The sequence below is a fragment of the Bufo bufo genome, chromosome 10 (genome assembly GCF_905171765.1).
Source record: "Bufo bufo chromosome 10, aBufBuf1.1, whole genome shotgun sequence".
NCBI lineage: Eukaryota > Metazoa > Chordata > Amphibia > Anura > Bufonidae > Bufo > Bufo bufo.
The window spans coordinates 46,433,173-46,446,278 of NC_053398.1; the positions used below are offsets into that span (position 1 = coordinate 46,433,173).

Here is a 13,106-nt window from a genome sequence, read left to right on the forward strand (position 1 = left end):
TGCACTATTTATATGGGCTCTGACACTATTTAATGGAGTACTTTAACACTTTATAAAAACCCTCATAGTTCCAGAAGATTCCAGTCAGTCTAGTCGTAGAAAGGGAGGATGTAAGGAGCAGTCTCCATGTCTTCCTCTTCCATATACTCCAGCTTTAAGCCTTGGAGCCTCTGTCACGCCCATGAGCTCCAGGAGATGAAAACAAGAACTGAAGTTGGAGGATTTGTATGGCTACAGCAAGAGAGATGGCAAGGTAAACCCGTTTTAAAGCATTCCAGACCCTGCTGCTGCAGAGGGGAGAGAAGTTAAGACACCCTAATATATGCACCCCAGACTAGTGGACATTACAGCCACGGTTGCTAGATTGTAGTTGCTAGCCAGAGATTCCATTAACAAATGAAGAGAAGGTGTAACCAGAGGGCTATTGCTGTAACAAATTGTCTAGCTTATACTTGGACATCTGGGAGGAATTTGCATTGTGTACAGATAACTGCTGGAAGAACTACAACTCTTATCGTGCACACAGTAACAAGACTTTTGTTAACGTGATCTGGTCTCTGACTTTCTGAACAGAGCGTGCCGGACTTTGCATTTCCATCATGTGCCCTGTCTAGCACCCACATGGACATTAACACCATGGGCACCACCAAAATATCATCCTGCAGGGAAACCACTGCCACAGGGAATGCCCCTCCTTCACAGCGCCAACCCCAGGGAGCGATGACCTGAGGGAGTACACGGTGATCGAGGATTTTAACAGAACTATTAGAACTGGACGTTTTAAGGCTGTGAACATTCACACATCAGTGATTCGTGTGCCGTACATGTTCTCCACGGACAGCACACATACCCATTTATTTTAATGTGTGTATTCACACATCAGTTTTTCACCACGGTCCGTGGGTCCATGTTTTTAGCACAGATGCATGCTCTATTTTGTCCCTGTTCACGAATCCATCACAGCCATTATAGTCTGTAGGAACGTGAAAATTACAGATGCCACCCGTGTTCCATCCGTGTTTCATGGGTCATTAGGAAGAGATCTTTGAAAAAGATTTTTCAGCTGTGCAGTGTCAGCGAAATTGTGAAACCCTTTGCCCTTCTCTGCCATGCTGGGTGGGGGCATGGGCAGGGGAGTTGAGGCTTAGCGATCCGACACATCCCAACACATACGGCACTTTTCTGGTGCAAAGAATGCCCGAAACCTATGGCGGGTCCTAGCTGGTGTCGCTTTCAGATTCTGGTGAACACACCGGCCAAGATGCACCAACATTTTTAAGAGCCGTGATACTCTCAATCATTTTGGTGCATCTCAAGCCATCACAAACTCCAGTCTCCATGAATCTTCCCCCCCCCCCCCCCCCCCCATGTGCTTGTAAAAAACAAAACAAAAAAAAAACATGAGATCATTTCATTTTTTACAAGCCAAAATAAGAAATTTACAAGCATTTACTACATGGATATCCAATAGGAATAAAGACAAGTACAATGGTATAGGGGGTAAGAAGCCAATTTTATTTAGGTAAATGGGGGTTCATTTTAGTATTGGGAAATGTATTAAAACAGCGTTGAAGGGCTTCTGTCATCAGACACATGCTTAGTAACCTGGCTGACGTTAGACACGTGCTGATCTCAGCTGAAGATAAGTGTTACTCTCTTATCTCTAGGTGCCTCTGTTTTAGAGAAAAAAACTACTTTTATTTTATGCAAATGAGCCTCTAGGAGCAATGGGGGCGTTGCCATTACTCCTAGAGGCTCCGTTCTCCCTCCCCCAGGCCGTGCCCTGCTCATTTTAATTGATGGGGCCAGGCAATGTTCACATCATCCTGCGTGGCCCTGACTTCAGGTGAAAACCTCACGCCTGCGCCGTGCGGTACACGTGTAGTAAAGGAATGATGCTTTCCAGCTGCGGACTTCCTTAGTGGAAGTTTTCTAGGTATACTGTGACGTATGCGGCGCAGGCGCAGTAGGGAAGTCCGCAGCTGGCGAGCAGCCATCCTTTACTATGTATGCACCGAAATGAACGGCGCAGGCATGAGATTTTACTGAAGTCTGGGCGGGGCAGGATGACGTGAACACTCCCTGACCCTGTCAAAATGAGCAGTCGCGGCAGGAGAATGGAGCCTCTAGGAGTAACGACAACGCCCCCATTGCTCCTAGGGGCTCATTTGCGTAAAAGTTATTTTTTCTCTAAAAGGGAAGCACCTAGAAATAAGAGAGTAACACTGTTATCTTCTGCTGACATCAGCACGTGTCTAACGTCAGCCAGGTTACTAAGCATGTGTCTGATGACAGAAGCCTCTACGACTATTACTGGGTATGTGCCAATTGTTTATTTGTCTTATTAAATCCTATTTATGGGCCGTATTGATCCAGAGGAAGGTGAATATTCCTTCCTGATCCCAAATATGGCGATCAGAACAAGGGGGCATTCACACGACCGCTCCGTTTTGCGGTCTGCAAATTGCAGATCCGCAAAACACTAATACCGGCCGTGTGTGTTCTGCATTTTGCAGAACGCACAGGGCCGGCGCTATATAGAAAATGCTTATTCTTCTCCGCGGACAAGAATAGGACATGCTCTATATTTGTTGTGGGGCAACAGAACAGCAGATGCAGACAGCACACAATGTGCTGTCCTCATCTATTGCAGCCCTATTGAAATGAACGGGTCCGCACCCGTTCCGCAAAATTGCGGCATGGATGCGGACCCATTCATTTGGTCGTGTGAATGATCCCTAATTCCCAGGATCAAAGGCTGATTCCTGACCTGCGGGATATCGGGATACATGTAAAAAGTGTATTATACTCAATTTAGAGACTTCTGCTAATTTTATGTTTAGGTTTATTAAATATTAAGTGTTTTTAAACTATTTTTTCTACATTTCTGTTTTCTACATTCCTATTACTATACTAATGTGTGGACTAATGTTCATACTAAACCTATTTAAGGCCGTGTAGATCCAGAGGAAGGCGAAAACCCCTGTGAGGAATAGGTCAATTGTCCTCAACTAGGGGGAAAATTCCTTCCCGACCCCAAATATGGCGATCAGAATAAATCCCAGGATCAAAGCCGATATCTCTGTCTGCTATGTGTGGGTGTCTATACCTGTCCTGTAGTGTTCCTATACCTGTCCTGTAGTGTTCCTATACCTGTCCTGTAGTGTTCCTATACCTGTCCTGTAGTGTTCCTATACCTGTCCTGTAGTGTTCCTATACCTGTCCTGTAGTGTTCCTATACCTGTCCTGTAGTTTTCCTATACCTATCATGTAGTGTTAGTGATGTGCGGTGTATGTATTACTTACCCGGCCTGTGCTGCGGGGAGTTCAGGGGTAATAGCCGCTTAGCAGCCCCAGGACTACAACATGCGGCTATTGTCCCTGAACTCACCAGATGGAAACTAAGCACAGGCCGCTTCTGGGGTCTTAGAGCATCTTCAGGCTGGAGTGATGTCAGATGCCAGCCCGGGATCGGAGGATGTCAGGTCAAGGGCCTGGGGCAGCCATGACAGTGATGAGGCATCAGGATGGTATGGAGAGAGATGTGACAGCCGAGGTGACAGAACAGCATAGAGGCATTGGTCAGGAGGAGGCACAAAGTTCTGGGAAGTTGGCAGGATTTCATCCTGGAAGACATTACAGGAAGACACTCAAATAAATCTATTTACTGTAGATTCTGTTATCTTAAGGAATGGTCATATAATAAAGCATTTAGCCATGTAACATCAAATATAATGTTGTGATTTAATGTTAAGTGTTCTGTTTATATAGTGATCTCTCACCAGATGGTCGTGGACTCCCTCACAGCCCAGATCTTCTCATCCACCTAAGAAGAAGCAGGGACATAGTCATTGGCATAGAGAGAAGGACAGTGATGACCACAACTGATGAGTTATCCTCAGAGGATGAGAATCTTACCGGGCCCAGCTAGGTGACATGTAGCTAAATTCGGCCACGGGGTGATGGGCTTTCTTATCCTTCGGCCAACACAGATGTTGCTTCTCCAGAACCCGCTGAAATGGTGTAAATGGCGGCTGTGCCCTCCTCTCCTCCAGTTCCTTCCAGCCGATGGTGGAAAACAGTGGATGCATCCGTATGTTGCCACGCACACCGAGACGCTTCTTAGGTTTCTTGCACAGCAGTTTTGCAACAAGATGTTGCACATCAGCATGAAGCCAAGATGGAATGTTTGGCTCATGGGTGGTAATGGCTGTGCGAGCCGTCTTTCGGAAGGGGCCAAAGTGAAATGGGTGGTGTCCTGATGCCATCCTGGACACCACAATCCCCAGACTCCACCAGTCAACTGCTGTGCTGTAAGTTTTCCTAAGAAGTATCTCGGGGGCCATGTAATAAAGGCTTCCCGTCACTCCACGGATCTTATTGGAGGCGGTGACACCATCTTGGGCCAGCCCGAGGTCAATTATACGGATGTGTCCATCTGCATCCAACATGATGTTAAGCGGCTTCAGATCTCTGTAGTGAAATAATACAAGAAAATAAAAAATTTTCAAGACCGTGCAAATAGAAATGTAGGACTCTAGTAAAGCTGGATGCATGATCTCCAGCCTGTAAAGGGAACAGAGAGAAGGGGGAAAGTTCTGCTCACCGGTGGACGATGTTGTGTCCATGGAGGAACTGGAGGCCACATACCAGCTCTGCTGTGTAGAATCTGATGGGGAGAACAGAGAATAGTCTAATGTAGGGATCAGCAACCTCTGGCACTCCAGGTGTTGTGAAACTACGTCTCCCATCATGTAAACTTGCTTGGCTGTTTTCTGAACTCCCATAGAAGTGAAAGGAGCATGCTGGGCGTTGTAGTTTCACAACAGCTGGAGTGCCGAAGGTTTCTGATCCCTGGTCTAATATAATCAAATCCTTCCCTAGAATTTCCCTAATATCATGTTATGAAGGATCCTGGGAGGTCACTAGCAGAGAAGAAGTGCTGTTTTATGGCAGCCTGTATTCTTTCCATTCACTGCTTTGTTTATCCACCTGACCGACCCCTACAGAGTAATAGATACTACTACCACTACATTTAGTTTGGTGCCATAGATCTGCATGTAAATACCCTGAACAAGAAGTTACCAAGAATTACACCGCCACCTTGCACCTTGGGACATGCCCTCCATCCCTCCCCTAACTGTACCTCTGACCTCAGTTTTTAATCCCCATTCTCTTACCTTACGCTGTCAGTATTCAGGTAGCCGCACATATTGATCAAAGCCTCCAGGCTGCCACCGGAGAGATACTCCGTGATGAAATATGCCCGCTCCTGAGACTGATGTGCGGCATACAGGTGGCATAGGAACGGGCAGGCTCTGGTGGCCAGGAGTATCCTCCGCTCTCTCGTGATGGTGTCCGCATTGTCCCACTTTTTGTCGATGATTTTGACGGCCGTGTAGATGTTTCGGCCAGGGACTGATGCCAGGACCACCTGAGGAAAAGAAATGGAGAATACTCATTTACCCAGCATGAAATAGCTGATAACAGAAAGCAATAGATGGGGATAAAATGGGAATATTGTATTAGAAATGAATTTAAAAAAAAATACTAAAACTTACTTTGCCAAAGCTGCCCCTGCCCAAGACCTGGTGGATGGTGAAGCGGCTGATGGTAAGCCTGGCATAGGGGCTGGACGTGTCAGAGTCTTGGCTGCTGTCTGATGTCAGCCCCTCATCCTCCGATCCGCTCTCCTCGGTTGCTCTCCTCTTCCTTGAGGCGCTGGATCCAGTGATGCTCTCGTCTTCCCTCTTCCTCTTTTCTTCCCTCTTCTCCTCCTCGCTGTCTTCTGTCTGTTCAGTGGACGCCATTGTCAAAAATCGCCAAAAATCTTCCAATCTGTAGACCGCCTCTGCTCGCTGCCGTCGACAGTTGAATCTGAACGGCAGTTGGTCGTGTGCAGGGGGTCAGAGTTCACGATGGAATCCTCAGGTGGCATCTCCTGGCAGTGGACCATGGACATGCTCTGCCATGTTTGCTGTGAGGTGGGCATCTTGAGTGGCAGTCCAGTGTCCAGAGGAATGAGAGAGAACTACATGGCGGCATCTTCTAGTGCCATGTTATTAGTGGATGGGGGCAGGTGATGTGACTGGTGTATGAGGGGTGGCAGTGGTGCCCATAGTTCATCACACACTGTACTGGCATGTTGTTATAAGATCAGTTGTGTGGAAATTCATTATATGTAATGCACAAAGCAGCACTTCCAGGAAAAATAGTATACAGGGTGCCAGCGACCAGGGCCTGGATCCACAGCCCTCAGATGTACACCAGTGAAGAAGTCGCAGCGCTCCCAAAAAGTCCAATCAAAGAGGATTTATTCTTCCACGTACAGACAGCGACATTTCTGTCCTGTCCGAGAAAAGTCCTGTGATAGGACAGAAACGTCGCTGTACAGGGAAGAATAAATCGCCTTTTTTAATTGGATTTTTTGGGACTTCTGCGACTTTCTTCATTGATGGCAGGTGGACCAATACATAAATACAGTGATAGACTGAGCCTTTCCAGTAGGTAGGACTGGTGCACAAGCAAGAGAGGCACGTCACTGGTAGAGGAGACCAATGTTGCACAACAGTAAGGATGGGATTTTTCAAGTTAGGCTGATGTAGTTACAGCAGATTACGGAGGGTAACATTTTTATGCAACTGTCCCAGAATTCTGATCATCAGTGCTGGCAGTGGTGTTATATCGGCGGCCCGTGCCCACCATTGCTCAGCTCTTCTGTGCAGGCACGGCTGTCGCTCTGCACCCCTTTTCTGGCAGACCCGCTGCCCTTCCTCTGCCTCCTCGCAGTGGGCCCAATAATAGGTCGGGACAGGAATGAGCCTCACGCCGCAGATGCAGCGTCGGCTGTGCGGGGATGAGAAGCGACGCAGGTGCCGGGGAGCGGAATAACTATTATCTGTATGAGGTCCCCAGGCATTGGAATAACCCCTTTTAAAGGGGACCTCTCACTGATCCTAATATTACAATTCTTATTACCTGACAGTGTAGGACTTTATTAGGAGATGTCAGGGTGCTTTTTCTTATTCACATTACTGATGCTTCTAATTAGCATACAGGGCGGCAAAAGCTAACGGGGGACGGGGGGGGGGGGGGGGGCACAGCGCGGGAATGTAGCAGCCAATGGAGCGCCCTGACATCTACTAATAAAGCCCTACACTGTCAGGTAATAATATTCTAATGCTGCAGCCTCCCACCATCATGCCTCGCTCACTCTCCACCACCTGGCTTATTCGCTGCAGCTCCTATCTCCGGTCTATAACCTGACTGGCCTACTAGGATTTGTCCTGGCACAACCAATGCCCAATCCACCCCTGACCGCTCCTCCAACATTATTTAAAGGCTCACTCTAATGCCTCATTCACATATCAGTATTTGGTCAGTGATTTCCATCATGATCAGGAGTGCTGTTCCTGGGTTCTTACTCCATTAGAACCACTGGCACCCTCTTCACTAGAGACAGTTGATGCACCATGGATTTCACTGCCGGGTTCCCACCCCTGGGGTTAGTCATGTAATAAACAAAATTACCAGTCTGTTATCTAATCTTTAGGCCCCATGCACATGACCATGCCTGTATTTCGGCCTGAAAACACGGATTTACAAAATACGGATCTGCATTTTTTCTCGCTAGAAATGATTATTCTTGTCAGCAGTTTGGACCAGAATAGGACATGTTCTGTGGATAATTTGCTGAACGGACATGCTGAGTTTTTTTTTTTTTTAATGGATCCATGTACAATCCACCAAAAATGATGCAAAATTGGGCCGTGTGCATGAGGCCTTAAAATAAGGTTTTAGGATTTGACTGTTCATCTTTACAGCGAGAATCAGTATCCTAATTATCTAAGGGTACTTTCACACTAGCGTTTTTCTTTTCCGGCGCTGAGTTCCGTCCTAGGGGCTCAAATCCGGAAAAGAACTGATCAGTTTTATCCCCATGCATTCTGAATGGAGAGCAATCCGTTCAGGATGCATCAGGATGTCTTCAGTTCAGTCTTTTTGACTGATCAGGCTTTTCAGAAAACCGTAGCATGTTGTATTTTTACCTCCGGCCAAAAATCCGGAACACTTTGACTGAACGCCAGATCCGGCCTTTTTCCCATTGACTTGCATTAACGCCGGATCCGGCGCCGTGTGTTCCGTCAAAACGGATCCGGCTTTTGCATGTTAAACCCGAAAAATGTGAAAAAAAAGTTAAAGTCCATAAATGGCGGATCCGTTTTTTCCAATGCATTTTTTTTATTGTGATCAAAATCCTGATCAGGATTCAAATGTAATGCGTTTTCGCACGTTTTTCCGGATCCGGCGGGCAGTTCCGTTGACGGAATTAAACGCCGGATTCAAACAACGCTAGTGTGAAAGTAGCCTAATATTGATTACTGCTCCTTCTTTTTTTTTTTTTTTTTTGTAGGCTCAGACAGGTCTTCCACCTCGCCGTCCCCAGGACCCGAGAAAGATGGCACGAAATACAACTGGGATCCATCGGTATATGACAATGAATTACCTGTGAGGTGTCGTAATATCAGTGGCATCCTGTACAAGAACCGTTTAGGATCAGGTACTTTATGCTGTAGACCAGGGGTAAGCAACCTCCGTCACTCCAGCTCTTGAGAAACTACAACTCCCAGCATGCATACTTGCTCTGCTCTTCTAAGAACTCACATAGAAATGAATGGAGCATGCTGGAAGTTGTAGTTTCACAACAGCTGGAGTGCCGGGGGTTGCTGATCCCTGCTATAGACGAAGCATGTATCCCATCCCTTCTGCTTAGTTTTTTTCCATAGTTCCCTATTAGAGAGTCAGGATGGTGGTGCTAAAGCTGGTCCTGATAAGAGTTGATGTGCCGCTGCTGTATCTGAGTCCCCCTGATATATACATGTGTTAATACATCACATGTGATCTCATAGGGGGTCGAGGACGCTGCGTGAAGCATTCTGATGGGTGGTACACCCCTACTGAGTTTGAAGCCATTGCAGGCAGAGCAAGCAGCAAAGACTGGAAGAGAAGTATCCGTTATGCAGGAAGACCCCTGCAGTGTCTTATACAGGTAAAGAAATTGGTCTCTTCAACTTTGTTACAGTAGGTTTTGATTTCTAGTTTGTTACTGTTAATCAGTGAGTTCCTATCCTTATAGTAGAAAAGCAGCTCTGGAGCACAAGCTTCTGCTCTATACAATGAAATTATTGCATAGAGAAACTGAAGAGGAACGTTCATGAACTCTTGTGAAGTGTAATTGTTTGGAAGGAGACGTGACCAGTGGAAATGCAAGGCTATCACTCTTGTACCATATTTCATAATCCAGACTCTTTATGGTCCTATTAATGCTAATAAATCCCAAATAATGACTATTTGTGCTGTTCCATAGACATTAAGATGTGGCTGTCTTTTCACAGTGCTTTTCACATGACAAAAGTTTTTATTGGTAGGGTCTGGTAGCCGAGACCCCCACCAATCATTGATACTAAGGGGCTATGTCCCATCAGCTCTGATCTGCATTCTGCGGAGAGCTGAGCAGAGCCGTGTGTGCACTCATGTGAGTCCGCACACCTCCACCCCTGACTTCCTGAGGGCGTAGCCCAGACCCCGTACCAACTTTTCTGAAATAAAGTGCATTTCAAACCTGCATGAAAAGGTGACATTTTAAAGGGAACCTTTCACCACGAAAAATCCATGTAAACTGCAGGTACCATGTTATAGAGCAGGAGGAGCTGAGCAGATTGATGTATACTCATTTGGAAAAATATTCAGTAAAGCTTGTGATTAATTCATTTAAATTCCTCCTCTTTCTGGGCTTTGGAGTCCAGGAGGCGGTCCTATCAGTGATTGACAGCTCTCTCTGTATACACAATCATGGAGGGAAGGCTGCCAATTACTGATAGCACTGACTCCTGGACTCCAAAGCCCAGAATGAGGAGGTATTTGGATGAATTAATTACAAGTTATACTGAATATTCTTCCAAAAAACGATACATCAGTCTGCTCAGCTCCTCCTGCTCTATAACATGGTACCTGCAGATCAAACACCATGTTCAACCTGACAGGTTCCCATTAATTATGCTAAAAGCACAGGTTATAGGTAATGTAACATATCCTATTTGAGATGTCTTGTGTACTCATTACTCATTAAAGGGGTTCTCCGGGATTTTATTGATGACCTAACCTCAGGATAGGTCATCAATATCAGATCTTCGGGGGTCTGACACCCGGCACCCCCACCGATCAGCTGTATGAAGGGAAGGTGCGTGCTGTCTCTCTTCTCTCTTCCTGCTCGCCATAGACATAGCAGCAGCGAGCAGGAAGAGAGAAGGGAGACGGCATGCGCGCACTGAGCGTGCCTTCCCTTCATACAGCTGATCGTGGGGGTGCCGGGTGTCGGACCACCCGCTGATCTTATTGATGACGGTCATCAATATTAAAAGCCTGGAGAGCCCCTTTAAAGAGGACCTGTCACCTCTCCTGACATGTCTGTTTTATGAAATTATTGTATTTCTCATCAAATAACAATTCCTTACAACTCTTTGATGTTTCTCTGTTATTCCTACTAGACGTTTATGAATAAATTGACAACTGGGTGTTACCAGTTGGCTGGGTGTCTCCTATTCCCCTATACGGTCTATCAAACTATGTAGGGGCACACCACTTTAACACTGAGAACCAACCTTTATACATTTCTAGGAGGAATAACAGTGGAACATCACAACTCTAAGTTCTAAAAAAACAAACAAACTGTTTTTGAATTGTTACTATTATTTACTGAACCTGACATGTTGGGAGAGGAGTGAGCAGTGCTGCATATCTCCAATAATGCCTCAGCGTCTTGCTTTGTGTAGCTGCTATATAGGGCTTTTATACCGATAGAGGCTTTTATATAATTGCAGTAAAGTAGTGTGAGGCATGATTACTGTCATTAAGTTCCTGGCTCTTGTGTTTTCAGGATGGCCTGCTTACCCCTCATGCTGCCTCCTGTACCTGTGCGGCCTGCTGTGATGACCTCAGCCTGGTAAGGACCGTTGATTCCTATAAGTTTACAGTTGTCCTTTAGAAACGGCAAGATGGGACAACCCCTTTAATGGATAGAGGAGTGCAGCTGTCACAGTGTGCTGATGGGCTGTAGCATATGAGCCTTTGGTCTCTCTCCGCACGATACCTTGGTCTGGGTTTCATCGTGGTGAGTGGTGTGGTTACTGACTGCTGATGGTACCGATGACACAACATATTCTGTAGCGTATGTAAGTCTGCTGCTCTGCAAGCTCTCAGATGAAGTGCCGGAAGATCAGCGGTTTTCTGTAGACAAGGTGGTGAGCAGTGGCGCCAAGTCCACCAGAGCTGGAGAAACGTCATACAGTATAGCTACACTCCTGTCGACTAGACCAAGCTTCCTTCTTCTATGACGTCCATATGCAATTTATAGGGAGCAGGGTTAAGCATCTAAAATGTGCATTAAAACATCTGGCTGGCCGTACACCTGAGATGTTTGTCAGCCAAATGCTCGGACAGCTGTCCCCCCCCCCCCCATTTTTAGGGGATACTGTATCTCCTTATGGAGAATGCCTAATTAGCATGAGGATGTATAGTCTAGTGTCACGGATGTACCGAGACAGGAGATCTGTGAGACTGGCAACACATGGTTTGATTAGACATGTTTACCTTGTGGATCAATAGGCGTCTGTGTTGTTTCTGGTAATAACCACAACCTTAACCTCCAGGTGGTCATTTAACTTTCCCTATTTATAGTTGTTTCTCCCACAATGCTGTGCGGTTTATAGCTTTAGTTAGACCTGTGGATAGCTGGTGTTTGGATCTCGGCTGAGTTCATGGTGCTGCCATAGCTTCTTGGAAGTTAAGTGTTACCTTTCCCTTTTGTATTTTGGCTTTTCTGTGTGTTGCATTTCCTTGTTGTTTTGTATTAGGCCTCAGGGAGACTCCCGTTCACCCTTCTTTTTGGAGGAACAGGATGTCTCAGTCCTGACATTAGTATCAGGGTCCTATAGGGTGAGTTAGGACATTAGGTATTCCTGTGTATGAACTCACCTACCTCTGGGGTCTGTTCATACTGGTAGTCAGTCAGGACTTTGATTAGGGTTTTCGCTAGGAGGTGTCCATCTTCCTTCCCTAGTTTTCAGGCCTTATTTCCTTTCCCCTTTCCCTCCTATGTTCGGTGTGAGGTTTCCCTCCCCCACTAGAGCGTGACAGCTAGGCAACACTCTTGGAGTTCTGGGAAGAGGGTATACAAATAAGCATTTAGCAAGCTCTGCCTCTAATACTACCGGTATGTAAAGTAGCTATCCTATAAGTCAATGTTTGACCTTTTTAAACAGGCCTTGAGACATGACTTGGATAATAACTAAGCCAGCACCTCATCTGCAGACAGCTTTTCGGGGTGATTGCCCCTCATCAGAGGAGGGTTGCCTGATTTAGGAAATCTCTATAAGGAGATATAGTATCCCCTGAATCCTGACCTAGGCCTCTCACCCAGTTAATCCAGTACTCTCTGCTCTGCAATGATGAGGGGCAATCACCCCGAAACAGCATGTATTGCAAATGGGGAGGAAGCTGCTGCCAGACACCTCGCTCTTCCTGAAAACAAAAAGAACGGTCAGTTAGATTTGAGAGCCTGATCCTTTTGTCCTCTGTCATCTTCTGATGGGGGAGAGTCATGAGGCTCCCATACACATTAGACGGTCCTGCTGAAATTGGCAGTCCCGTCCAAATGAAATAATCCAAGATCACGAAAGTCTGATGTTTTCACAGTTAAAAAGATGTGAAGTGTATGAACTCCTCAGCGCTCTCCTGGGATAATGTTTTGCTGGTTTGTCAAGTTTTACTTCCGTGCCCTGGCAGCGCGTTGCTCCTTCACAGGCAATGTCATTCTCTTCTGCAGCGCCAGATCTCTCAGGCTTTTGAAGCATTGCTGATTCTGCCACCTTGGCTTGTCATCTCATACTCCCAATTAAGAATGCAAGTTTGTTGAGGATTCCAGTTGCGATGTCCTCTGGCGTTTTTAATTTTTGCGTTTTTTTAGCTGTCACCTGCTGACATTCAAAACACTCTTGGCATAAAATGATGGTAGGATAAGACAGTGCAGCGAGCATGTCACCAGGGAC

At 46.2% G+C, this 13,106-nt stretch overlaps 1 protein-coding gene and 1 long non-coding RNA gene across 2 annotated transcripts in view; one reads left to right on the top strand and one right to left on the bottom strand.

Moving 5' to 3' along the window:
* Positions 1–13,106, top strand: part of DEAF1 (DEAF1 transcription factor) — an 83,735-nt gene that overhangs the window by 42,768 nt on the left and 27,861 nt on the right. The window contains exons 4-6 of the mRNA XM_040409746.1: positions 8,414–8,560; positions 8,910–9,049; positions 10,937–11,002. Of these exons, the coding sequence (XP_040265680.1) occupies positions 8,414–8,560; positions 8,910–9,049; positions 10,937–11,002 (353 nt within the window). The remainder of the gene's footprint in view (positions 1–8,413; positions 8,561–8,909; positions 9,050–10,936; positions 11,003–13,106) is intronic.
* On the bottom strand, positions 3,549–4,213 carry LOC120980575. The gene is made up of 3 exons (XR_005774549.1): positions 3,919–4,213; positions 3,783–3,826; positions 3,549–3,626 (listed from the first exon to the last, which is right to left on the bottom strand). It is a non-coding gene; the product is annotated as an uncharacterized LOC120980575 (long non-coding RNA).